The 27,177-nt window shown below is 39.2% G+C and overlaps 1 protein-coding gene across 2 annotated transcripts in view; it reads left to right on the top strand.

The window, feature by feature from the left end:
* DENND5B (DENN domain containing 5B) overlaps nucleotides 1-27,177 on the top strand; it is a 215,925-nt gene that overhangs the window by 81,160 nt on the left and 107,588 nt on the right. Inside the window, exons 2-3 of one of the 2 annotated variants that reach the window (XM_023208972.2) lie at nucleotides 13,611-13,676; nucleotides 17,290-17,399. In XM_023208972.2, the coding sequence (XP_023064740.1) occupies nucleotides 13,611-13,676; nucleotides 17,290-17,399 (176 nt within the window). The remainder of the gene's footprint in view (nucleotides 1-13,610; nucleotides 13,677-17,289; nucleotides 17,400-27,177) is intronic. The other variant, XM_023208973.2, reaches the window with a different exon arrangement.

Raw genomic sequence — 27,177 nt, 5'->3', positions numbered from 1 at the left:
CTTGAGCCACCGCGCCCAGCCGAGATTCTTGAATACAAAAAGGATCTTAGGTAAAAACTCAGAAAATCTAGATAAAGTTTCGACTTTTGCTAATAATGTACCAAATACTAGTCATTAATTTTAATAAATGTATTATACTTATGTAAGATGTTACTATTAGGAGAAACTGGTTTAGGGTATATGGGAACTCTACTGTTTTCCCTATTTTTCTGTAAATCTAAAACCATTCTAAAAATTAAATTTACTTTTTAAAAAGTTTCTTAAAACAATGAAATGAGTTTGACCAATACAAAGCTGAAGAAAAAAGATAACCATGAAATCTAGGATTCAAAGCAAAGGTTAATGAGATTTTGATTATGTGACACCATGATGGATATACAGTACAAGAATAATATCTCTATGTTTGAAATAAGGTAGGTATCAAATTTTAATTTACAAATCAACACATTATTAAAGGACTAAAATGTTCTAAAGAAAATGGGCTGAGTGCAGTGACTCATCCTCGAATCCCAGCACTTAGAGAGGCCAAGGCAGGAGGATCCCTTGAGCCCAGGAGTTTGAGACCAGCCTGGGCAACATAGCAAGACCTTATCTCTACTAAAAATTAAAATAATAATAATAACCAGGGAGTGTGTTGGTGTGTGCCTATAATCCCAGCTACTCTGGATGCTGAGGTGCGAGGGTCACTTAACAAGCCCATGAGGTCCAAGCTACAGTGAACCGTGGTTGTACCACCACACGCCAGCCTGGGTCACAGATCAAGACCTGTGTCAAAGAAAAGGGCAGTGGAGGCTGGTGTGGTGGCTCACGCCTGTAATCCCAACACTTTGGGAGGCCCAGGCGGGCAGATCATGAGATTAGGAGTTCGAGACCAGCCTGATTAACATGGCGAAACCCCGTCTCCACTAAAAATACAAAAATTAGCCGGGCGTGGTGGCACATGCCTGTCTGTAATCCCAGCTACTCAGGAGGCTGAGGCAGGAGAATCGCCTGAACCCAGGAGGCAGAGGTTGCAGTGAGCCGAGCACTGTACTCCAACCTGGGCAACAGAGCAAGTCTCTGTCTCAAAACAAACAAACAAACAAACAAAAAGATAGTGGAGGGGATGTTTTTATTTCTTAAATTATATTTTAGTTTATATAGTCAAAGCTTTGAAATGAATCATTTTCAAAGCTACCAATATTTTAAATAAGTGTTTTAAAAATTTTGGAGTATATAATTCAGACCTAAGAGTACAATTTTTATTCATCTATCCATTTACTCAACAAACATTTTTACTGCCAGGCACAATATTAAGTAGGTGTTGAGGATGTAAGGGTGAGTAATATGTTGAAGAGCTTAATTTCTAAAGGGGAAGATAGAATTTAACAGTGTTAATGTAATATGGTAAGCAGACAGCAATATGCCATAGCAATTATGAGAACAGAGTTCCAAGAACTTCACAGTGCTGTCTCCCCCAAAAAAAAAACAAACAAAAAAAGGAGACATCATATTCACGTATTATAAGATAACCAAGAAAGGAAGATAAATGCTTTATCTCGAACCTTACTGTTGAGAAAAATTTTTATTTTAACACATCAGTTAATATTTGTTTAGTGGCCTGGCGCGGTGGCTCAAGCCTGTAATCCCAACACTTTGGGAGGCCGAGACGGGCGGATCACTAGGTCAGGAGATCGAGACCATCCTGGCTAACACAGTGAAACCCCGTCTCTACTAAAAAAAATACAAAAAAAAACTAGCCGGGCAAGGTGGCGGGCGCCTGTAGTCCCAGCTACTCAGGAGGCTGAGGCAGGAGAAAGGCATGAACCCGGGAGGTGGAGCTTGCAGTGAGCTGAGATCCAGCCACTGCACTCCAGCCTGGGCGACAGAGCCAGATTCCGTCTCAAAAAAAAAAAAAAAAAAAATTTGTTTAGTGCAGTGTTTGTACGATAGTGGTTCGTTTAAAAATTAAGATACGGAATTTTTAAAATATTGGACCATAAAAATCTGTTCTAATTTGTAGATTTTGTAGTGTTACGGAAGAAACTCCTTTCTTCTGGACAGGTCAAGAAAGGTTTCCCCAGGAGGGCTCCTCTGAATAGAATCTTTTTTTTTTTTTTTTTTTTTTGAGACAGGGTCTGCCTGCAGGCTGGAGTACAGTGGTGCAGTCACAGCTTACTGCAGCCTTGAACTCCAGGGCACAAGAGATTCTCCTACCTCAGCCTCCTGAGTAGCTGGGACTACAGGTGCTTGCCACCATGCTCAGCTAATTTTTTTTTTTTTTTAATTTGCAGAGATGGGGTCTCACTGTGTTGGCCAGGCTGGTCTCATACTCCTGGGCTGAAGTGATTACCTCGGTCTTGACCTCCCAAAGCGTTAGGATTACAGGCATGAGCCACCACACCCAGCCCTGAGTAGAATTTCTTTCTTTTTTTTTTTTTTTTGAGGCGGGAGTCTTGCTCTGTCGCCAGGCTGGAGTGCAGTGGCACGATCTCTGCTCACTGCAACCTCTGCCTCCCGGGTTCAAGTGATTCTCCTGCCTCAGTCTTCCGAGCAGCTCGGACTACAGGCGCACGCGCCACCACACCCGGCTAATTTTTGTATTTTTTTGGTGGAGACCAGGTTTCACCACATTGACCAGAGTGGTCTCTATCTGTTGACCTCGTGATCTGCCCGCCTCAGCCTCCCAAAGTGCTGGATTACAGGCGTGAGCCACCATGCCTGGCCAAAACATCACGGAAGCCCTAAGTAGAATTCTTAAAAGATGTGTAGGAGCCTAATAGCAGACATGGAAGAAGGAGTGTGGTAGTCAGAATTTTAAAAGTATTCCCAAACATTGTCTTCTGGGTATTCAGTTAAAGAGCAGTCTAGGTTCTGCTGTTAAGGAATTTTACAGATTTAATTAAGGTTACTAATTAGCCGAAAAAATAGGGAGAGTTGCTTGAATTATCCACATGAGTCCAGTATAATCACGAGTCCTTAAAAGCAGAAAAAGCTGCTGCAGAAGAGAGAAAAAATTAGATTTCAAGTACAAGATGGTTCGATTTGAGATGTTGGGTGTCACATGCAAGGACCAAAGAGAGATCTTAGGTGCTAAGGGCACCTGGCTAACAGCTTGCAAGGAAATGGGGACCTTAGCTCTACAACCACAAGGAACTGAATTCTGCCAATAACCTCAGTGTGCTTGAAAATGAATTCTTTAGCTGGGTGTGGTGGTGGGCGCCTGTAGTCCCAGCTCGCGGGGAGGCTGAGGCAGGAGAATTGCTTGAACCCGGGAGGCAGAGGTTGCAGTGAGCTGAGATTGTACCATTGTACTCCAGCCTGGGTGACAGAGCAAGACTCCGTCTCAAAAAATAAAATAAAATAAAAATAAAGAAAGTGGATTCTTCTTCAGAGCCTCCAGAAAGGAATGCAGCCCTATCAACAGGATGGTGTCAGTATTGTCAGACTTTAGAGTAAAGGAATCAGCTGAGCCATGCTGTGCCAGACTTCTGGCTCATGGAAAATGTGAAATAATAAATGTGGGTGTGTTAAGCTGCTAAATTTGGCATAATAACTTGAGGCAACAGAATATTATTACAGGGGAGAAGATGTTTCAGACACATGAATTCTAGCAAGGACCCATAGGATATCATACTTGAAAGGGAACCCTGCGTCATTTGGCATGGCTCAAGTGCAGGAGCCTCAGAAACTAAAGCTGGAAAAGTAGGTTCAGCTAGATCATGGTGGTCCTCAAATGCTGTCTAAGGAATCTGGACCTTAGTTGGCAGGGACTGAATTTGTCAGACTGGTATCTTAGTTCACGTTGATTTTCCCAAGGAGGTAAGATTAATTCTCTTGTCTCCAAGTTTGCTCAAATGTCATCTTCTCAATGAGGGCCATCTTGGTCATCCTACTTAATACTGCAACTTGTACTGTGTACTGCCAGCTTTCCTCACTTTATTCTTTTTTAACTTTCTACTGCACTTCTTCCAGCATACTGTATAATTTATTATACTTATTGTCTCCCTTCTCAGAATGTAAACTGTGAGAGCAAGGATTCTTTTGGATATTTTGTTCACTATTTTTTCCAGTTATTTATTGTTACATAATAGACCATCTAAAAATTTAGCCACTTAAAACAACAATAGTTTTTTAAAATTATTTTTATTTATTTATTTATTTTGAGAAAGGGTCTTAGCTGTGTCACCTAGGCTGCAATTCAGTGGCACAATTATAACACACTATAACCTCTTAACTCCTGGACTCAAGCGGTCCTCCTGCCTCGGCCTCCCAAGTAGCTAGGCCTGTAGGCATGCAAAACTATGGGTCTCTCCCCTTAGAATGCCTCAGCCTCCCAAAGTGTTGGGAATATAGGCATGAGCCGCCACACTTGGCCAAATTAACTCCTCCTTAGGGATGAATAAGTGGATAATAATGCTTAGATGGCTACATGAATTGTGGCACTGTCAACAGAGGAAAAGCTTTGAGGGAAAAAATGAGCTCAGTTGTGGAAACATTGATGTTGAGGCTGCTGAGTCTGAGACAGCAAGTGGAGATTCTTGGTGTATAGTAAAAGTCATGAATTGGAACTCAGGCCTGGGGATCATCTTGAGGATTTTCTTTTTATGTTTTTCTGATGGAGGGAGGAAGGAAGACTTTGTTTTTCCCACGGAGAAGAGGAAAATTCTGCTCCCTTCACCTCACTTTTTTTCTTTTTGGTTGCTTTGTTTTATGTTAATTTTGTGAACTTCAAAAAGTGGTTAAAATGGCTCACACCTTGCCCCCTGCCCCAAAGGTGACTTGACTTTTTTCTTTCTATTTCAAAAAAGTACATTGAGTAGTAGCTTTGAGAATCACAGTCTCTTATAGAACTGGGAGGGTCTTTGTCATCTTGTAGGTCATTGTTCTCCTCCTGATATACGTGACGCATGATTTTCAGTCTGTGCAGAACCTCAATACTATTTTAAAATCTGGATCTTCTAACACCAAACATAGTAGGGGAGGGCCTTGAAGGCCTTTAGATAAAAGGCCACACACTAATGCAGAGACTCAGATAACTGTTTCTGTTTAGCAAAAATCACATCAACTGAACCATTGTAAGCTACTAACAACTTCAGTTAATTGTTAGAATAATGAGACTTCTGTTTGATTCTTGCAGGAAGATTATCTTTCCCAGTGAGTCTTGTTTCTAACATATTTAGCCCAGTTTGCTCATGTTAGGATAATTTCATAGACCATGAAACAGGATAGTCTGTTTACTAAAAGACTGCATTGACTAATGTGATGTTTTACATTAGTAGAACAAATGTACCCCCTTCTCTACCTTGTAATTTATGTCTTTCTTTTGGAGAACTGTTGATTTCTAATGTAGGAGGAAGAAAGTGGTATTTTTATGTAAATCACTGATATCCCTATGTAAGCTTAACTGAGTTCCTTGTGTTTTTGACTTCTTACGGAAATTTTTTTGGTGATAGCATGTATTGGCAACAAAAGTAGTTAATGGAAATGGAGGGAAAGGTCTACTTTACCTCTGACCAGATGACTGCTTCTTTGAGACATACCTCAGGAAAGTTTGTTTGAATCACCTTAGCAGTGTTGCTCCATAGTGTTACTTGTCAGCCGTAAGTTTTTTAATGCTGAGTTACTTTGTTTTGTTTAATGCTGAGTTACTTTGTTTTGTTCCGGAAGGCAAAGTGTGGCTGTGTTGGTGTCTCTTTAGCAAAGAGTATGTTCTTTAGTAACGGGGAAAGATTTGTTTTATACTGTATAATAAAATGTGACATGGATAATAATATGCTTTCCCAGAAATACATTGGATAAAAAATTTCCATAGAAGGTAGATACTTAAGAATAATTAATAATGTGTTTCTAATTTAGTAATAAAATCATGTTTTATGTAAGAGAAAACCCTTGCTAAAAGACATTGTGATTTGCACTAGGCTACTAGACCAGCATATTCAGCCAGCACTAGAACCTTGTTTTCTTGGCTGTATGTATTATTTGCAAATCACTTAGATGTTCTTCAGAATAATAAAAATTATTTACTACCCACTGGCAAGCACATGACATTTATTAATCTAAAAATTATGGACTCTTTCCTCTTAGAGTTTCATGATAGCAGTTACAATACTTAAATTACTTTTTAAAATTGTTTTCTCACTTCAGATTTTAGTATTAGTATGACAGACATGGGCTAGGATCAAAAACTTTGTTTATTCCTTATTATCAGAGAACTCTAGATCTTGAATTTATTGCTAAGGTTATTTTTGCAAGTATATAATCTACTGTCGTGTTCTTTGATTGGTGGTAAGCTGCGCAGTGCCTAAAACTGTTGTATAATAATTTGGCCAGGTGCAGTGGCAAATTATTTTAATGCCAGTGCTTTGGGAGGCCCAGGCAGGATCACTTGAGGCCAGGAGTGAGGCCAAGAAACTCTTTTATTTTTCTGTCTCCATGAAAAATAAAAATAACTCATCTGGGTATGGTGGCGTGCACCTGTAGTCCTAGCTACAAGGAAGGCTGAGGCGGGAGTTTGAGGCTGCTAAGCTATGATTGCACTATTGCTCTTCAGCCTGTCTTTAAAAAAAAAAAAGAATTTGTCTGATCTTTGTCCATGTTTCCTGAACTTCTCAAACCCTTGGAATTTCCTGAGTGACCATGGGATTGTTATGCTAATCAAGTAACTAATGATGGGCCTCTGGATAGCTTCAGGATAGGAGCTGTCTCTGGAAGGACCAACTATGTGGTTGGGACTCTGAGCCAACCTGGCCTCTGGAGAGGGAAAGGAGTTGGAGATTCAGCTTGGTCATGTAGCCAATGATTTAATCAGTGGTGCATATGTAGTAAAGCCAGCAAAAACTCTGGACATTGAGATTTGGTGGAGCTTCCTGGTTGGTGAACACATTGATGTATGCGCAGGGGAAAGCAGGTGACATGCCCTTTTTCCACAAGAAGGAGGCATGGAAACTCGGCATTCGCTTCTTGCTCTCACCCTATATATCTCTTCATTTGATTGGTCCTTCTGATTTGTGTCCTTTGTAAGAAAACTGTAATTGTAAATGTAGCACTTTCCTGAGTTCTGCAAGCTCTAGTGAATTTAGCATACCTGAGGTGCTTGTGGAAACTCAAATTTATAGCCAGCCTGTTAGAAGTGCAGGTAGCCTGGGACTTCCAAAGTGTGACTGGTGTCTAAAATAAGGGCACTCTTATTTGGGAGCATACCCTTTTACTTGTGGGGTCTGTGCTAATTTTGGGTGGCTAATGAGAGAATCGGATTGCAGTATACTCAGTTGAGATTGAAACAGAATAACTGTGTTGTGAACTTTTGGTTTTCAGTGAATAAATTTTAGTAATTGCAAGTGTATTTAGGCTGGTCCGAGTGCAGAGGTGTTGATAACTAATTCATCACAATCAGTTACAGATTTCTTTGTTCCTTCTCCACTCACACTGCTTCACTTGACTAGCCTTTAAAAAAAATAATAATAATAATAAATTAAAAAGAGAAAGTATATTTAGTGTTAGCTAAATGTAACATGGCTCTTTAATTTTGATGTAATCAAGAGGAAAGATATTGTGAATCTCTTAAAAACTCAAAGCTCACTAGATTGATGTTGATGTACTCCTACTGAAATCTTAACTAAGGCTAGGCAAGGTGGCTCATGCCTATAATTCCAGCACTTTGGGAGGTTGCGGCGGGCAGATCACTTGAGCCCAGGGGTTCAAGACCAGCATGGGCAATGTGGCGAAACCCTGCCTCTACAAAAATGTTTTAAAAATTAACCAGGCCTGAGGGTACATGCCTGTAGTCTCAGCCAAGTGGGAGGCTGAGGTGGGAGAATCACTTGAGCCTGGGAGGCCCAAGCCACAATAAGCCACGATCATGCCACTGAACTCCAGCCTGGACAACAACAGAGTGAGACCGTGTCTCAAAAAAAAAAAATTAATTAATTAAAATAAACTTTAATATTACCAGGATTTAAGTTTCTGTATTGTTGAATTCCTCAGTCAGGTCAATGAATTTGCAGAGACCCCTCCAAGATTCTTTTGTTTGATTCCTTATGTGACTATCACCCTAGACCTTCAAGGTTGCTGACTAGATTTGGGGGTTGTGTGTTTAGAAAGAATAACAAGCTTGTCATGGGCTAGAACCTGTGGTCTTCATAAGTAGCTTAGTAGGATATATGGCTTTTTCTATGAAAAGTAGAGAACATGCATTAAAAATGGGCAAATTCTGGGCTGGGCATGGTGGCTCATGCCTGTAATCCCAGCACTTTGTGGGGCTGAGGTGGGCAGATCACCTGAGGTCAGGAGTTTGAGACCAGCCTGGCCAAAATAGTGAAACCCTGTCTCTACTAAAACTACAAAAATTAGCTGGGCATGGTAGCGTGCCTGTAGTCCCAACTGTTTGGGAGGCTGAGGCAGGAGAATTGCTTGAACCCAGGAGGCAGAGGTTGCAATGAGCCAAGATCTCAACCTTACACACTAGCCTGGGTGACAGTAAGACTCTGTCTTAAAAAAAAAAAAAAAAAAAAAAAGGCAAATTCTGTCCTTATACTTAGAGAACTGTACTCATGTATTTAAACATGTAACAAGCAATGTAGAGAAGTTACCAATAGAAGGTATGATATAGTCAGGGGTTAGTATTATAGACAGAAGGTCAAAACTAACATAAATAAAAACTCAGGCGAATAAACACAAATAGCTAACTGCTGTAATAACAACCCCATAATGCTTCAGTGGCATGAGGCAATAAAAGTTTTTCTCATTCACGTTTAGTGTAATGTAGGCCAAGGTGGGAGGCCCTCTACTTCACAGAGACATTTAGTGACTCAGCTTTCTTCCACTTTGGGAACTTTCCATCTTTTAAGGCCTCCTTTGCGTTTAGCTGATAGATGGCAGGGGAAAGATAGATTGTGTGCCTTGACCTGGAAATGATGTCATTGCTGCCCACATTTCACTGGCAAGAACTAGTCATTTGACCCCACCCAGAAGCAGATTTTCTTTTAAGACTTCTAGGCTCCTGGGGTTACCTGTCAGGGCAGTAAGAGAGGGAAATAGTGTGAGGCTTAGCTTTGTTTTGTGGAGAAATTCTCTGGTTACAAACAGGCTATGATGGAAGTGGATAGTGCAGGAGGGAACTTACTGAGGCCCTCCTAGTGGGAAGGTTTAGGGAGGAGAGTGAGTGAAGAAATATTTAACCGTGATGATCAGGCTGAAAAATAGCCTCCAAGGTTCATAAATCTCAAAATTTCCTCTTCACTTACAACCCCACAAACATGCTACAGAACTCTCTGCCAGTAGCTTTGAGCTCGGGATGGGGTCCCTATTTCCACTGCCAACTGAGAGGAAGCGTGAAGCAACCGGAAGGCCACATCTCATGTTTCTATAGTAAAGAGAGATGTGTTCTTGGCATTCTAACATCATCTACATTCATAGTAGCAGACCTTTTGTGCTATGATATATTTCATGTATTTTATGGAGAGTGAGAAATTTTGGGAGTTCAGTATTTCCACAGCTGCCCATGTACATTCTAGTATGTTAAGTTAAAAAATTAGTCACACTTCTTTTTTCATTATACATTATCTTTTAAAATATATGTCCTATAAAGTAGACTTTAAAGTCCAAACTTGATATAAATGGTGATTTACATTATAGCGTTCTTGAATCAAATGCACTTATTTCACTGGAAATTCTCTGAATTATTTAAACTGAAGTTAATTGTACTTTGGTAATCTAGAGGCAAGGATGAAATATTTGAATATGTAAATCTATTAAAATGATTTTTGCTTATGTGTCGTTCTTTATATAACTGGTTAAAGTGACCTGGAATAGCTTTCATGTCTCATTTTATTAATGATTTTCTTTAAAACTAGGCTTCTGGGGTTACCTGTCAAGACAGGAAGAGAGGGAAATAGTGTGAGACTTAGCTTTGTTTTGTGGAGAGTCTCTGGTTAGAAACAGACTATGATTTTATCAATGAAACATGAAAGCAAACATGATAAACCTCTCTGATAAAACCAGAAACGAGGGCTATATGAAGTAATTGGAACTATTGGTAAATATTCCTAGTGATAACCTGAACATAACCAAGAGTTTCTGCCTTAATCAGGGGAAAATCTAGGCTTAAGATAGAAGCTGGGCAAAATTGTTAGAGCAGTTAATGGATTTGTTTCCCTACTTTACATCTCATTTTGTGGAAGTGATTTGCAGTGTCAATTGTTTGTTTTGACGCAGAGTTTGGCCCTGTTGCCCAGGCTGGAGTGGATCACAGCTCACTGCAGCCTCCAATTCCTGGGTTCAAGCCAGTCTATCACCTCAGCCTTCTGAGTAGTCGGGACTACAGGCGCTTGCCACCATGCCCAGCTAATTTTTATATTTTTTGTAGAGACAGGATTTTACCATGTTGCCTAGGCTGTTCTCAAACTCCTGAACTCAAGTGGTCTGCCCATCTCCACCTCCCAAAGTGCTAGGATTACAGGCGTGAGCCACTGCACCCAGCCTTCACTGTCAGTTGTAAAGCTCATGCTTGCTTTTCCTAATGAGGAGATTTTTGTGTCATGGTATAATTCCCCTCTCTCCTCCTCTAATGAGTAGCTGTTATCCCTGTAAACTAAAGAGAAGAGAAATACCTGTAGTATATATTTAATTATTGAGGTCTACCTCTTGAATTCTTTCGTGCTAGTCCCATTTGTAACAATTGTTTGCCTCCCAGAAGTGTGTCTCTGGAGGAGGGTGCTGACTTCTGTGCCCTCTGGGGCACCCTTAACCGAGGACTTGGATGTTTGTCTGCTCAGAGGTCTTTCAGCTATCTATCCATGACCATGGATGTCAGTTCACAGCCTTGCTGTTCCTCAGAGATCTAAGTAACCACTTTGATGATTTCAGGATTCTCTCAGATATTTGTAATAAATCGGTTCCTTTTTTATTCCAGTTCAGGAGTTCTGTAGGCAGCTTTCTCAGCCCTTTGTTGTTGTTTTTGTTGAGGGGAGAGCATGAAAAGTTTCTGTAAACCTTGTTTGGGATATTCAATTCTCACAGTACCTGTGGGTAAGTAGCCCCCCAGCATAGAAGCTTAGTATTTGTTGCTGTCCTTGGATCATCAAATGTTGGGGGTGTGGATAGCAAGTTCTTTTGGCCATTGGTACCCTAAAATATCCTTATTGACTATTTAAAAGAAAGACTTTGACATCTCTTTAAAGGTGTCTGAAAGTTGTAGACATCTGAGTACAATAAAAGACATTCAGAAATTTTAACACCCTTCAAAGCTGCTAAGTTACAGCCTGTGTCATTACAGTAATAAACTTTCCTCCAAGAGTTGACATTTCATAATTATGCTTAGGAATATTATTGATTAAATGGGATATCAGTATAAAGCAAATTTCAGCTTATGTTTGCATTGATAAACATGATTTATAAAAGGTAGATTACTTATAAGATTGGATATAATGTTGCTGGTGTTTTTACCTTAAATATTGGAATGTAATTTCTAAAATAAAGTTGTTTTTATATTTACAGAAAAATTGAGAATCGAGTTCCCATATATTTGCCTCACCCTACACACACAATTTCACCTATCATTAACCTCTTATAGTAGTATGGTACATTAGTTATAATTAGTGAATAAATATTGATACATTATTGCCGACTAAAGTCTACACTCTATTTAGATTTCTTTTTTTCTTTTTTCTTTTTTTTTTTTGAGATGGAGTTTCGCTCTTGTCGCCTAAGCTGGAGTGCAATGGAGTGATCTTGGCTCACTGCAACCTCCGCCTCCCGGGTTCAGGCGATTCTCCTGCCTCAGCCTCCCAAGTAGCTGGGACTACAGGCATGCACCACCGTGCCTGGCTAATTTTTAGTGGAGATGGGGTTTTGCCATGTTGGCCAGGCTGGTCTTGAACTCCTGACCTCAGGTGGTCCACCCGCCTTGGCCTCCCAAAGTGTTGGGATTACAGGTGTGAGCCACTGCATCCGGCCTCTATTTAGATTTCTTTAGTTTTTACTTAATATTCTTGTATTAGTCTGTTCTCATGCTGCTAATAAAGATATACTTACTTGAGACTGGGCAATTTATAAAAGGAAGAGGTTGAATTGACTCACAGTTCCATAGGGCTGGGGAGACCTCAGGAAACTTACAGTTGTGGTGGAAGGGGAAGGAAACACATCCTTCTTCATATGGCAGCAGCAAGGAGAAGTGCAAAGTGAAGTGGGGGAAAGCCCCTTATAAAACCATCAGATTTTTTGAGAACTCACTATCCCAAGAACAGCCACCCCCATGATGCAATTACTTCTCACTGGGTCCCTCCCACGATGTGTGGGGATTATGGGAACTACAATTCAAGATGAGATTTGGCTGAGGACACAGGCAAACCATATCAGTCTTTTTTCTGTTGAAGTATCCGAGCCACATAAATTGTCATGTCTACTTAGGCTCCTTTTGGCTATGACAGAATCTCAGACTTTCATTGCTTTTCTTGTCCTTGATAGTTTTGACGAATACTTAACAGATTATACTATAGGTTACTCCTCTTGGAATTTGATGTTTTTCTCATGATTAGACTGGAGTTGTGGGATTATGTGATAAGACTGTTTAACCTTGTAAGGAATTGCCAAACTCTCTTCCAAAGTGGCCGTACAATTTTGCATTCTCATCAGCAGTGAATGAGAATTACTGACACTTCATTTCCTTGTCAATATTTGGTAGAGTCAGCTTTTGGGACTTAAGCCATTCTAATCAATTTGCAGTGGTTGGGATGTAATTTTTTTTTTTTTTTTTTTTTTTGAGACAGTCTCACTGTCACCCAGGCTGGAGTGCAAGTGGCATGATCTCAGCTCACTACAACCTCCGCCTCTTGGGTTCAAGTAATCCTCCTGCCTGGCCTTCCTGAGTAGCTGGGATTATGGGCACCCACCACCATGCCCAGCTAATTTTTGTATTTTTAGTAGAGATGAGGTTTCACCATGTTGACCAGGCTGGTCTCGAACTCCTGACCTCAAGCAATCCACCTGCCTCAGCTTCCCAAAGTACTGAGATTACAGTTGTGAGCCAACATGCCCAACCAGGGTGTAATTTTTAAAGTTGGTCATTTAGTCTTACTGTCATACTTTTTATGTTGAGCATTCCTAATCCAAAAATCTGAGATCTAAAATGCTCAAAAATTTGATCTTTTTGAGTGCCAGTATTCCGATTTTCTAATCAAGGATGCTCAACCTGTAACTATAATGCAAATATTTCAAAATCTGATACAATCAGAAATCCAAAACCCTTCTTGGTCCTAAGCATTTTGGATGAGGGATATTCAACTTGTGTGATATCTGACTGTAGAAGCATTAGCTTTCTCCTAATATTCCTCTTTAAGTAGGCATTAAGAAGAGAGTGTGTGTGCTGTTTTCCATACAGAAAACTGTTAACAGATATTTAATAGCATTTCACTTATTTTGTTAAAATTACCTGTTCTCTTTGCTTTCATTACTAACCCCTTATCAGCTACATTCCATTGGTGTTAAGCTACACTCTGATGTTAATGTCGCCTGTTTAACTGCTTTTGGTTAATTATTTATTCTCATTTTCCATTCTTCAAAGTCATTTTTGCTTTTTGTTTGTTTGTTTTTATTTGTTCATAAAGCTTTTTTGTTTCTGTTACATTATGTAGTTTTGTACCAATGGCTAGAAGCAGATCGTCATGGCAAGAGCCAAGATGCTGCAAATACGACTTCAGGTAAAAATAAAATTAAAAACAAGGATGGGCTGTTATAAATCATTATTTAAAGTGACCCCAAGCCCATTGTAAATGTTTCTTTATTCAGTTTTGCTTGGTCAGACTTACAGATGTTATTTTATGTTTCTCTTCTTTCATCTGCATCTTAATTTTCATAAAGACCTCATTTGCTTCAAGCCTTGAAAACATGTATTCAGTAGCCTTTAAGCTCTCTTGGCAGATATTTCCTACTTTCTTAGGAGGAAAAGCTTCAATTTAGTAGGAGGTTATTTGGCAGTATTACTTGGAGTTAAGTTGATATGTAGCTGTGGTAGTTGTACATATTTATAGTCCTTGTTTGTTTCAAGATAATATTTAAAAGGTAAATTTTAAGTACAGGATGCTTATGTAATTTTCATTTCCTGGGAATCCAAATTCTTAGACTTAATTATTCTCCTGTTTTTTGTTTTGTTTTGTTTTCCCAGCAGTAAATTCTAAGTTAGAGCTTTATGAAACATGTCTTTAAAATGAGAAGTATAGGTTGTTTCCCCATCTCTCATCCCCAAAAGTCATCACCAAGATTCTCTTATTTTGGCTGGTGCTGGTAGGAATAGCTGCATCCAGTCATTTCTAAATTCTTTTTTTTTTTTTTTTTTTTTTTTTTTTGGGAGACGGAGTCTCACTGTGTCATCCAGACTGGAGTGCAGAGGTGTGATCTTGGCTCACTGCAACCCCCACCTCCCGGATTCAACTGATTCTCCTGCCTCAGCCTCCTGAGTAGCTGGGATTACAGTTGCATGCCACTATGCTTGGCTAATATTTGTATTTTTAGTAGAGACAGGATTTCAGCACATTGGCCAGGCTGGTCTCGAGCTCCTGACCTCAAGTGATGCACCCGCCTCCGCCTCCGCCTCCCAAAGTGCTAGGATTACAGACGTAAGCCCCTGTACCCAGACCATTTCTAAATTCTTAACAGTGATACCAGAATTTTGAAATAATTGGTTCTTCCTCTAATATCCTTCCAAATCATATTTGCCAAGACAGCTGTGTATATACAGCAGTGATCTTTCCTGTTATCCCTTTTTAAGCAGTCTAATAAGTGGAGTGGTGGTGGTTTTGCTTTTCTTTTGTTACATTTGTTACTGTTTTGTGGCTTTTTTTGTTTTTGTAACATTATTTCTTTCTGGAAGTGGTTTCCTTCTCTTGAATTCTTTGTGCCTCAAGAAGGTGCAATGTTCCTTAGTTAATAGAACAATTATATTGAGAATGGCACTTTCATGACCTTTCTGATATATCTCCTGTTCCATTACTAACTTGATACATGAATGAAGATAATGTTATTTTAACTATACACAGGCAGAACTGAATTAAAAGGTAAGTGTTACAAGGAGTTATATGATAGGTTATGTCATGTTTCTTCTGCTTCTGCAGTATTTCATATTTTATTTACATTTATGGATAATAAAAGCAAGTATTTCTGGTGTTAGAGGGTAGGTGGAGAGGGTTTCTTGATGGCTGTATACCATGAAGATACGCTGTTGCTGTGTCAGTGCACAATCAGCAGCATAGACTTTATAACTAGGAAAAATTTTGTTTTTTTCTCTAAAGTAAATGAAAAATAACTTTTAAAAATCTTTCTTTTCTTTTCCTTTCTTTATTCTCTTTCTCCCTTTTCCCTTCCCTTCCCTTCCCTCCCTCCCTCCCTCTGTCCTCCCTCCCTCCCTCCCGTCCTTCCTTCTCACCCTCCAGTCTCCACCCTCCCCCATACTTTCCTTTCTTTCGAGATGAGGTTTCACTGTGTTGCCCAGGCTGGTCTCAAATTCCTGGGCTCAAGTGATCTGCCCACCTCAGTCTCCCAAAGTGCTGGGATTACAGGCATGAGCCACCATGTTCTGGCCAAGTAACTTTTTTACTAAAGAAGTGAGTAATTTAAAATTTCTTAGTGTTCACAGGAAAATGTAGCATCAGCTTAAAAACATCATGGACTCTTCCTGAGATCAGTTCTGAGCCCTGAATCTGTTCTTCGGCCACATTGACTCTCATGGACAGTTTCACATTCCTCTACTGACTTTTTGATGCTTACATACTCTAGAAGCATGGTGCAAAAATTGATAAACTCTGCTTAGGGATGTCTTTGACAGTTTCTCTTCTAGAAATGAGTGCTCTCAACTCTTAGAAGATGGAAGTATGGAGTAGAAAAATACAGAGATGAAATGTTTGCCTAAATAAGTCAGAGGAATCTAAATAAAATAATCATCATTAGCCAAGGACTTCAATTAGAAATAGTAGTTTAGTTGCCTCAGCAAATATATTTAAATTATGTGTCCTCGTTCAAAAAAGTTCCTATGTATTTTATGTTGTAGTCTCCAGCAAGATTTTTGAGTGCGACTTTTTCTTCCTTCTGTGATCTGGTTTGCATTCCAAGGTGTTTTTTTTTTTTTTTTTTTTTTTCATATTTTTACCCAAAATAGAAACTGAGTCTAACTGGAAGTCAAATACAACTCATAAATCAAATTGCTTTGTGATATTTTTAATAGTATAAATACTGGTAAGTGACATTTATCTTTTGCTGTAATAGCTAATATTTTGTACTTAATTAGAACTCTAAAAGTAGGAAAACACAGAACACAATAAAATTGCTGCAAGGTCTTCTAGTTCCTTGATCCCAGATTTTTGACATCGAGAATTTCAGATCCATCTATCTTAAAATATTTCATGAAACATTTAGGGATAATAGGTCTTAAGGGAATTACTCTGGTTGAGGAGGTTAAAAAAACTAATCTGATAGCTATTATTGAATTTTCAATTTTTTGCTTTTTAAAAAATTTATTTTTTTTAAAAAAAGGAAAAGAAACAGTGTCTCACCATGTTGCCCAGGCTGGTTTCAAATTCCTGGGCTCAAGCAATCCTCCTACCTCAGCCTCCCAAAGTTCTGGGATTACAGACGTGAGCTACTGTGCCTGGCCTGAATTTTCTTACATGTAATTAAAATGTAGCCTACTTTTATCTTTCCAGAATTTTGCCAGATAATGAATTTAACTTAGGATAGCTCATTTATTTTAATAGGTTAGTATGTTTAATGTGTTCTGTCTACTAAACAGGATGACTCAGCAATGATGTTTGTAATTCTGTTAGTTTTGTTACTTAACAACCTGGATATGCAGTCACATTTCTCAGAGATTTTTGTGGAAACTCAAGCCAAATTGCCTCCTTTGAGCACTGTAGCATGGGGGTCTAAGTGTGTATAAAATTTTAGGATCATAAGACATATGATTCGTTTAATACAAGACATTTATTTTCTGAAGTAAATGTTTTCATACAGTTTTTTTATTACCACACACTGAAATGTGGACCATAATTAGGTTACAGCAATGATTATATTACCATATTTTGATTTTTAGTATCAGTTGAGTGGCCAGGATTTTAAAATTCAGATTCTGAAGTTTTAAATGCTGCTCTGTTTGTTGTTAAGTTTTTTAGTTGTCCACTGGGATTTTACAAGTCAGATGGTTAGAGGCAGAAATTGAATCAGATCTCAACATTATCAGTCAGTAGTAGGTCTATAAAATAAATATAAAACTATGACATGCTTTTGGAAAGGTTCTAGATATTAACTATGTATTATTTGTTGTAGGTGAAAATTTTGACCAGAGTCCTTTGAGAAGAACGTTCAAATCCAAAGTTCTCGCCCATTATCCTCAGAATATAGAATGGAATCCTTTTGATCAAGATGCGGTTAACATGGTATGTGTTTTTTTCCCCTCATTTTCTTTTTAGCCTTGTTTTTACTTTATTAAGATGAATGTAGTGACCGTATTTTGAATGTGTACCTTATTTCATGTATTCTTTAAGTGATTTTATAAGAAATGTGAGGCCAGGTGCAGTGGCTCACACCTGTAATCCCAGCACTTTGGGAGGCTGAGGTGGGTGGATCACCTGAGGTCAGGAGTTCAAGACCAGCCTGACCAACATAGTGAAACCCTGTCTCTACTGAAAATACAAAATTAGCCGGGTGTGGTGGCACATGCCTGTAATCCCAGCTACTCGGGAGGCTGAGGCAGGAGAATTGCTTGAACCCAGGAGGTGGAGGTTGTATGATCACACCACTGCACTCCAGCCTGGGCAACAGAGTGAGACTCCGTCTCAAAAAACAAAACAAAAAAAAGAAATGTGATACTGTCCTCATTTTAAAGATCTGGAAGCAGAAGCTCAGAGAAGCAAGTTACTTGCCCAGAGTTTCCATAGCTAATAAGTATATACAGTAGATCCTAAAAGCCCATTTTAGTTTCCTACTATTAAACTGTGTTGTGCATTTGTATTAATACATAGAAGCTTTGATAAACAGTGATACTACTTTATTGGCCTGAGAGGAGCCTGATGGTAAGAGCCTGATAACAGTTTTCATATTTCAAGGAATGTTGTATGGTAGGCCTGTAATTTGTCATTTTTGCAGACAATGTAAAGATGAAAAGCAACTTAATTGCATTATTTAGATATAGTAGAAATCTGAATTTGTATAATTGTTATCAGTGAATGGCATCCAGCTTCTTGGCGTCTTGAACAAAAAATTGGACAAAACGTACAAATCAAGGAAAGAATGAAGCAACAAAAGCAGAGATTTATTCAAAATGAAGGTACAATCCACAGGGTGGGAGCAGGCCCGAGCAAGCAGCTCAAGAGCCCATTACAGATTTTTCTGAAGTTTAAATACTCTCTAGAGGTTTTCTATTGGTTACTTGGTGTACACTCTGTGTAAATGAAGTAATGGCCCACGATCAATCTGTTTGGTTGTGGGAGGATACCAGTCAGAGGCTGAAGCAAAGCTACACCCTACATAAACATACAACCAATCAGAGACTGAAGTGAAGTTACAAAGTTATACTCCTATTGCATATCTGTGCAAATGAAGATTTGACCCCTGACCATCCTGATTGGTTGTGGGCCAATCAGGGGAACGATCAGAGGTACTTTCAATTTTTTTTTTTTTTTTTTTTTGAGACAGAGTCTCGCTCTGTTGCCCAGGCTGGAGTGCAGTGGTGCGATCTCGGCTCACTGCAAGCTCCGCCTCCAGGGTTTACGCCATTCTCCTGCCTCAGCCTCCTGAGTAGCTGGGACTACAGGCGCCTGCCACCATGCCCGGCTATTATTTTGTATTTTTAGTAGAGACGAGGTTTCACCATTCACAGGATGGTCTTGATCTCCTGACCTCATGATCCACCTGCCTTGGCCCCCCAAAGTGCTGGGATTACAGCCGTGAGCCACCACGCCCAGTACTTTCAATTTTTAGTCTGCCATGCAGAAAAAGGTTGAGGGGAGAGTACAAAGGGAGTAGCCACTGGTCCTTTTGCTACTTGGGCATGGAAAGTTGGGGTTTTCCTTTTGATTTAGTTCTAGAAAGTCAGTATGAATTGGCCTTAGGTTCCCTGCCTCCAGACCCTGTTCTCCTGCCTCATAATGAGTTACCAGTGCTGATTAAATGTCTCTTTTATCCCTGCATGATGGTGTGCATCTATAATCCCAGCTACTCAGGAGGTTGAGGCAGTGTGATTGCTTGAGCCCAGGAGTTTGAGACCAGAATGGGCACCTTAGCAAGACCCTGTCTCAAAATAGGTACGTAGGTAGGTAGGTAGGTAGGTAGGTAGGTAGGTAGGTAGGTAGATAGATAGATAGATAGATAGACAGATAGACAGATAGACAGATAGATAGATAGATAGATAGATAGATAGATAGAAGATAAAGAGACAGTCAGTCTCCTTGAGAGTTTCTTAGAAATAAAGTAGGTCATAGTTTTCAGATTATTTCGAAAGGGCTCTTCTTAGAAGCCTGAATAATATTTTGGATGTCCATAAACTGTATGATTATATAATTCAGGGGGCCCCAAAGTAAGGAGATACCAGGCATGATAGATACAGAAATGAATTGGGTATATACATAAGAATGGAAAAAAAAAATGATTAAAGGTGAACTGAGACACAGTGATAGCCTTTGCTCTTTTTGAGTTGTTTTGTTTTGTTTCGTTTTTTGTTTCTGTTTTTGAGATAGTCTGGCTCTGTTGCCCAGGCTGGAGTGCAGTGGCACAATCTTGGCTCACTGCAACCTCCACCTCCTGGGTTCAGGCAATTCTCCTGCCTCAGCCTCCTGAGTAGCTGGGATAACAGGTGCATACCACTATGCCCAGCTATTCTTTTGTATTTTTACTAGAGACGGGGTTTCACCATGTTGGCCAGGCGAGCCTCGAACTCCTGGCCTCAAATTATATACCCTCCTTCAGCCTCCCAGAATGCTGGTATTGTGAGCACATGCCACCACATGTGGCTCATTTTTGCATTTTTAGTAGAGACGGGGTTTTGCTATGTTGGCCAGGCTGGTCTTGTACTCCTGACCTCTGGTGATCCACCCACTTCAGCCTCCCAAAGCACTGGAATTATAGGCATGAGCCACTGCGCCGGGCGTCTTTTTGAGTATTTTAAAGATAGTGTTAAAAGATTCCATTATAACCTGATAATCTAACAGAAGGAAATTAATATTGACTAGATGTCTGCTAGGGTACATTATGTATGTTATTTTCACATACATGTTTACATGTACCCAGTGAGAATTCTTATATTTTCAAAGGTTAAGTAATTTGCCCAAAGTTAGGCAGAACTCAGAAGTTAAATCCAGATCATTTTTACTCTCTAGCTCACTTTTTTTCTCATCTGCCTTGCTGCCTTCCCAAAAGAAAAACTATATAACTTAGTTTTGATCTGCACTAGAAATGTTATGGGTCACACTGGACCCTTTGTGATATTTTTATATCACAGTAAACTCTTTCTAGCCTGGGCTCGCTCTAGGGAGGGGATAGCATGGTGCTTTTTGTAAAGACAAATGCCTAAAGCACTTGGCACTTTGACTTTGATTCCTTACAGAGTACAGTGTGGTTATTCTCCCAAACTGTTACCCAATACTAAAATAATCAGAGATGCCATTTTGCTGGAAGTTAATATTGTAGATGCTTAGCATCATCTTTGGTGAAGACTCTACTATAGATATTAAGTAGAACACAACTGTTAGTTATCTTTATAAGACTTGGAAGAGTCCAGACAAGCATCTGACTAAAATAGTCGAACAACAGTGACAAAAAAATAACTTATGAGCTGCTTATGTAGCAAATTAATAGAAAGACATTTAGGAAAAGAATGTTTAAATCAAGCAACGGAAAACTGGGTAAGAATGTGAATAGATCACAATACTTAATCTTCTTAAATTAGTAAGATATTTCAAAATGTAACTTATTCTGTGAGAAATCAGAATGGTATTCAAAATGAGTTTCTAGCCTAAGCAACATAGGGAGACTCTCTCTCTACAAAGAAAAAAAGAAATAGCTGAATGTGATGGAAACATGCCTGTGGTCCTAGCTACTCTGGAGGCTGAGGTGGGAAGATCACTGGGGCCTGGGTACAAGTACTTTCTTACTATATGAATCCACAGTCATTTGGAGCAAAATGCCACCCTTGATGTGTTTTCTTTCTTTTAATCATTTGAGTGAATTAATAGTGAGATATCCATGGTAGCTTTTGCCTTTATCTGCAAAACAATAATCTTTAAAGTAATTATCAGCTTCCTTGATCTGTCTTTGATATTTTCTTTACTCCTTGCCCCTGAGGTTATTTTATGTAAGCAGCAAAAGTTTTCCCCTGAAGAATAATTGCAGAGACTGTGTTCGATGGTTAAGCACCACATAGCATTTTTTTTATTGCTGCAAATCTAAAAGGATTTGCTTGTACTCCTGGAAAATCTCTGAAAAGTATCCCATTAGTTTGCATTCGGGTCATAGATTTACTGCCTTTAATTTCCTCTTTGATTTACTAGTAAGTGCGTTTGTATGAAGCTGTAATTTATCCCCACCTAAAGGTATAAAGCTTTGTCTTGCCTTTAGCAAAATCCCACTGCAATGAGTCATCACCTTCTGTAATGTTAGTCATTCCTCTAGCAAACAACAGTAGTGCTTTGAATAAAAGATCATTAATTTCATACATAAATTAAGTACCCAAAGCAATGAACTTTGTTAAGTAAAATGTTTAATGTGTATAAGTGCAGTGCAAATAAAATAAAAAATAAATACAAGTGACAGGTGAAATAATTCCTGAATTAGTTTTTTTCCCTCAGTTGCTGATTCAGAGATTTTTATGAAAAGAATGTAAATATCACAGAACAGAAAGAACAATACAATAAACAGTCATGTATGTAAATCACCTAGAACTAACATATGCCAACGTTGACATGTTTGCTTCAGATCTCTTCCTTTCCTGTCCTGTCCTATTCTGTCCTGTCTTCCTGTCTTTCCCTACCTCCCTCCCTTTCTTTCTTTCCTCTCTTTTCTTTCTTTCCCTTATTTCCACAGTCTCGCTCTGTCTCCCAGGCTGGAGTGCGGTACATTTAATTAAATTAATTTATTTATTTGAGACAGTCTTACTCTGTCACCCAGGCAGTTCAGTGGTGCAATCTCGGCTTACTTACAACCTTCTGCCTCCTGGGTTCAAGTGATTCTCATGCTGCAGCCTCTCAAGTAACTGGAATTATAGTCGCTTGCCATCATGCCTGGCTAATTTTTGTATTTTTAGTAGAGACGGGGTCTCCCTATGTTGGCCAGGCTGGTCTCAAAACTCCTGGCCTCAAGTGATCTGCCCACCTCAACCTCTGTGAGCCACTATTGCAGGTCTGCATTTCATTTTAAATGAAATAAAGCATTGCGAACAGAGCTGAAGGTCCCCCACCCCACTTTCACATCTCTTTGAGGTAATCTGCTTTGGCATCCATGGCTATGTTATATTCTAGTTGATAGATCTTATCTTTAAGCCTGTGTTGTATCTAAGAATTCATAGGAAGAAAACAGTTAATAACTTTTAAGCAAACTATATGAAAATATAAGGATTCTATTTTATATGTCTGTCCTAAATGAAACATCATAAATATGATATTTTAGGTAACTAAAGAGTAATAACTATTATAAAGGTCTTGCTTTACAATTTGCTGTTTACTTTGATCATAAAGAAGGATATAGTGGAAAGAAGTGCAAAGAATAAATGGTGAAAGGTTGGCTGAAGAAACCTGTTCAGATGCTTATCTTGTAAGATTAAAAGGAAAAAGGGCTGCATATACTTTTTGTAGACATAGCAATTACTTGAATTTGAAATGGATAACCCCAAATTACATTCATACGTTTGACATTAGAATGAAGGTAAGCCCTCATTTTGAGCCAAGTTTAGGTTCATAGCTCACAATAAACAATTTTTTTTTTCTTGAGACAGGCTCTGGCTCTGTCGTCCAGACTGGAGTGCACTGGTGCAATCTTGGCTCGTGGCAGCCTTGACCTCCCGTGCTCTAGTGATCCTCCCACCTCAGCCCCCCAAGTAGCTGAGACTACAGGTGTGCACCACCACACCTGGCTAATTTTTGTACTTTTTGTGGAGACGGGGTTTGGCTATGTTGCCTAGGCTACTCTCAAACTCCTGGACTCAAGCAATCCGCCCACCTCGGCCTACCAGAGTGCTAGGATTACAGGTGTGATCCACCACACCTAGCCATATCTCACAGTAAAATTATAGGAATGGGGCTTTCATTGCTGGAGGACCATTGCTGGAGGACCCTTCTGCCCCCACCATCCCCATCCTCTCCCCTGTTTCCTTAACATTGCAGCTACAATATTTCACTGGCATCTCAAACGCAACATATCCGAAACTGAATTCATTATTCTTCCCACCAATCTTTGTCAGTGAATGGTACAACCATCCACTATTTGCCAAGTCCAACAATGTACACATCACCCTGAAAGTTCTCACTTACTCACCCTCTCCCATATATAATCAGTTACCTGTCTACTTCTCTGTTTCCGTATACTCACCTTGATCCAAACCATCAAGATCTCTTACCTGGACTCCTGCAGTAACCTGTCCATTTCATTCCTCATACTATAGCTTCTTCTGCTGTTCCTTCTCTCTGGAAGGCTCTTCCACCTCTCCTTCACCTAGTGAATTCTTACTGTTCCTTCAGACTTCACTGTAACCATTTATGTAGAGAAGCTGCTCCTGACCATCACCTTCCACCATCTTCCCAGCACTCAGGTCACCTTAGGTTCTCTTAGTACCTTGTACCTTTTTGTAGCACCTATCTCGGTTGCAATTAACCAATTACATAGCTAGTAGTCAACTGTGTATCTCCTGCTGTAATGTAAGCACCATGAGAACAGGAACAGTTTCTCTTATTCATTGCTGTATCCCTAGCTTTGCCCATAGTAGATGTTCAAATTGTTGAATAAATGAAGTGATACTTACTTGCTTACAATACTTCTCTTCCCTGTCCTTGATTAGGTGTGACCTCCACTATAAAACCCTCTCTTAAGCAGGAGCAGTTACTCTGTCTTTTCTTATGATATCTTGAACAGAGTCCATAGCAATACTGATCACATTTTTTTGGTAACTGTTGGTTTCCGTGTCTGTCTTTCCTACTAGACTGTGAACTCCCTAAAGGAAAGGATTATTTTCGTCTCTGTCTTTTGAGTTACCAAGATCTAATGCAAAACATGGGACAAAATAAGTGTTTGTAGAAGGAGGGGATGGAGGTAGGGAGGGAGGCATTCTGAGAAATGTGTTATAAGGTGATTTTATTGTTGTGCAAACATCAGCATGTATATACATACACAGACCTAGGTGATATAACCTACTATACTTCTAAGCTATATGGTATAACGTATTGCTCCAGCCATCATCCTATATGCAGTCCATTGTTGACCAGAACATGGTTATACAGTATATGACTGTATTTGCATAATGAGGGAGAGGCCATGTAAGTCATAGAACTACAAAATGTGGAAAAAGGATTTTTAAAACTCTAGCCAAACTGCCTGAAACCAGTCTAGTGAAATGTAAGAACATTTGCTGATTCAAACTGGGAAAATTACTCACTTGTCATTATAAGCCTGCTTTGACTAAAGTAATCTGGTTACTAGTACTAATGTGATCGTCATTGACACCTCTAATTTTTAGTTGTTTTATTGTGGGATGGTGAAGGGGTATTGTTAGTAGATAGCAGTGTTATGGGTTAATTAGAGATATTTAATACCGTGACAAACAAATCTTGATTTATATTTCAGATTTTCTGAGATTTCTTGCAGTTCCTGACAATTTAACAATTCTGACGAAACTCAGATTTTCTGAAAAAGTATCTTGTAGTTCCTGATATAAAACAATACTGGATATCTTTTAAAAATGGAAAAATAATAGCATTTTGCAGTTAATGTTTCCCAATTAGAAATATAATTCTTACTTTTTTTGATTTGTTGGAAGAGCATTTAGGAAAATTTCTTACATCTGTTATCTGTGGCATAGAAAGCCATTCTTCACTTTGAGTACAACTTTTGGCAAGCTTTTTCTGTAAATGTTTGAATGTGTGCTCAAGAAAGCTACAAACACTTAAGGGAATATTTGGCAGCTGTTCAACAGCAGTTGAGCTATGATTTTGTGATTTAGGATGACAGGAACGCCTATCAATTAAGTTAAATCTTTATGTTGACTTTGGAGGTCACTATGTTTCTATATTGCCTACTTGAGGGAAAAAGAATTACAAACTGAAGGCCATGGGCTGTGTCTCATGCCTGTAATCCCAGCACTTTGGGAGGCCAAGCCGAGTGGATCACTTGAGACCAGGAGTTCAAGACCAGCCTGGCCAACATGGTGAAACTTCGTCTCTACTAAAAGTACAAAAAAAAAAAAAATTAGCCGGGTGTGCATGCCTGTAATCGCGCACACTTGTAATCCTAGCTACTTGGGAGGCTGAGGCAGGAGAATCCATTGAACTCAAGAGGTAGAGGTTGCAGTAAGCCGACATCACACCACTGCATACCAGAGTGGGCGACAGAGCGAGACTGCGTCTCAAAAAAAAAAAAAAAAAAGTGAATTACAGACCAGATGAAGAGGTGAACTAAGCCTGGTGCTTTACCCCTAGATGTTGTTTTTGTTTGTTTTCTTGTTCATTCATTTATTCATTCAGCCAGTTGTTATATTGCCATGCACTGTGCTAAACAAGTTTGAGTTTAGCCTGGAGCAAGAATAATTCAAATCATCCCTTCTACAATCTTTATTGACTACAATAAATGTGTCGAATGAGGTTTTTGGGTTTTTGGGGTTTTTTGTTATTTGTTTATTTGTTTGTTTGAGACAGTCTCACTCTGTCATCTAGGCTGGAGTGCAGCGGTGCAATCTTGGCTCACTGCAACCTCTGCCTCCTGGATTCATGCAATTCTCCTGCCTCAGCCTTCCAGGTAGCTGGGGCTATAGGTGTGCACCACTACACCGGGCTAATTTTTTGTATTTTTGGTAGAGGCAGGGTTTTGTCATGTTGCTTAGGCTGGTGGTCTTGAACTCCTGAACTCAGGCAATCCACCCGCCTCAGCCTCCCGAAGTACTGGGATTGTGGTTGTGAGCCACTGCACCCGGCCACATGAGTTTTTATTCATGCTATTAGCAGAACAACTCATTAACTTGCTATGATGAAATCAGCCTTAATTTGAAGGTAGAATTATTAAAAGATTCTGCCATAGCCTTTCCTTATACAGTTATTCCTAAGACTAGGAATAAGTGGCTTTTACCCTTACCAAATCCAGGTATTCATAGCTTTTACCTAAGTCTGTATCTCATTCTATCCAAATATACATAGTAATTTAATATGCAAAAGAATTGAGTAAATCTGCCTTAGTCCTTTCCACATCTCGTATTCGGTGATATGAAATATGAAGACATTTTCACTGGTGCACTAATGCTGAGCTTCACAATTTTTTTTTTTACCCTTGTTATCAGTCACCACCTGTTATGGCCCCAAATAGTATATTATTCCATTGCAATTCCCTTGAATGTTTAAAGTTATTGAAATATAGTACTCGCCCTTGAGTAGCTGGCAATCTAGAGATCAAACAGAATTATGCAATACTAGTAATGTGTATGTTTATGTAATGTACATATGTTTACAGTGGTGCAAGACTTTAATTGCTTCTCCACAATAAATACTTTCTAGAAGAGTAACATTTTATGGCATGCAAAAGATGAAAAGAACACTATTTTTTATGGAAAGGTAAAGGAAGACCTCTCTAAGGTAGTATTTATGCAGAGACTTAAGAGAAATAAGGAAGTGTTTTGATTATCTATCGCTGCATGACAATCCATCCCCCTACCAGTTAATGGCTTAAAATAGGGCAGTTTTTTTTCATGAAGAACCAAATAGTAGGTAGTTGAGGTATTGTGGGCATACAGTTTCTGCCACAGTCACTCAGGTCTGCTGTTGTAGTGTGAAGGCATCCATAGACAGCACATAAATGGATGGATGTGACTGAGTCCCGGTGAAACTTTATTTACGAATCAGGTTGGCAGATTGTATTTGACCTAAGGGTTTTTCTTAGTCCATTCCTACTGCTAAAATAAAATACTTCAGACTGAGTAACTTACAAGGAATAGAAATTTATTTCTCACAGTTCTAGAGATTGAAAGTACAA

Source organism: Piliocolobus tephrosceles, chromosome 10, assembly GCF_002776525.5.
Source record: "Piliocolobus tephrosceles isolate RC106 chromosome 10, ASM277652v3, whole genome shotgun sequence".
NCBI lineage: Eukaryota > Metazoa > Chordata > Mammalia > Primates > Cercopithecidae > Piliocolobus > Piliocolobus tephrosceles.
Note: the sequence above shows the minus strand (reverse complement) of the source record. Positions and strands in the feature narration are given on the sequence as shown.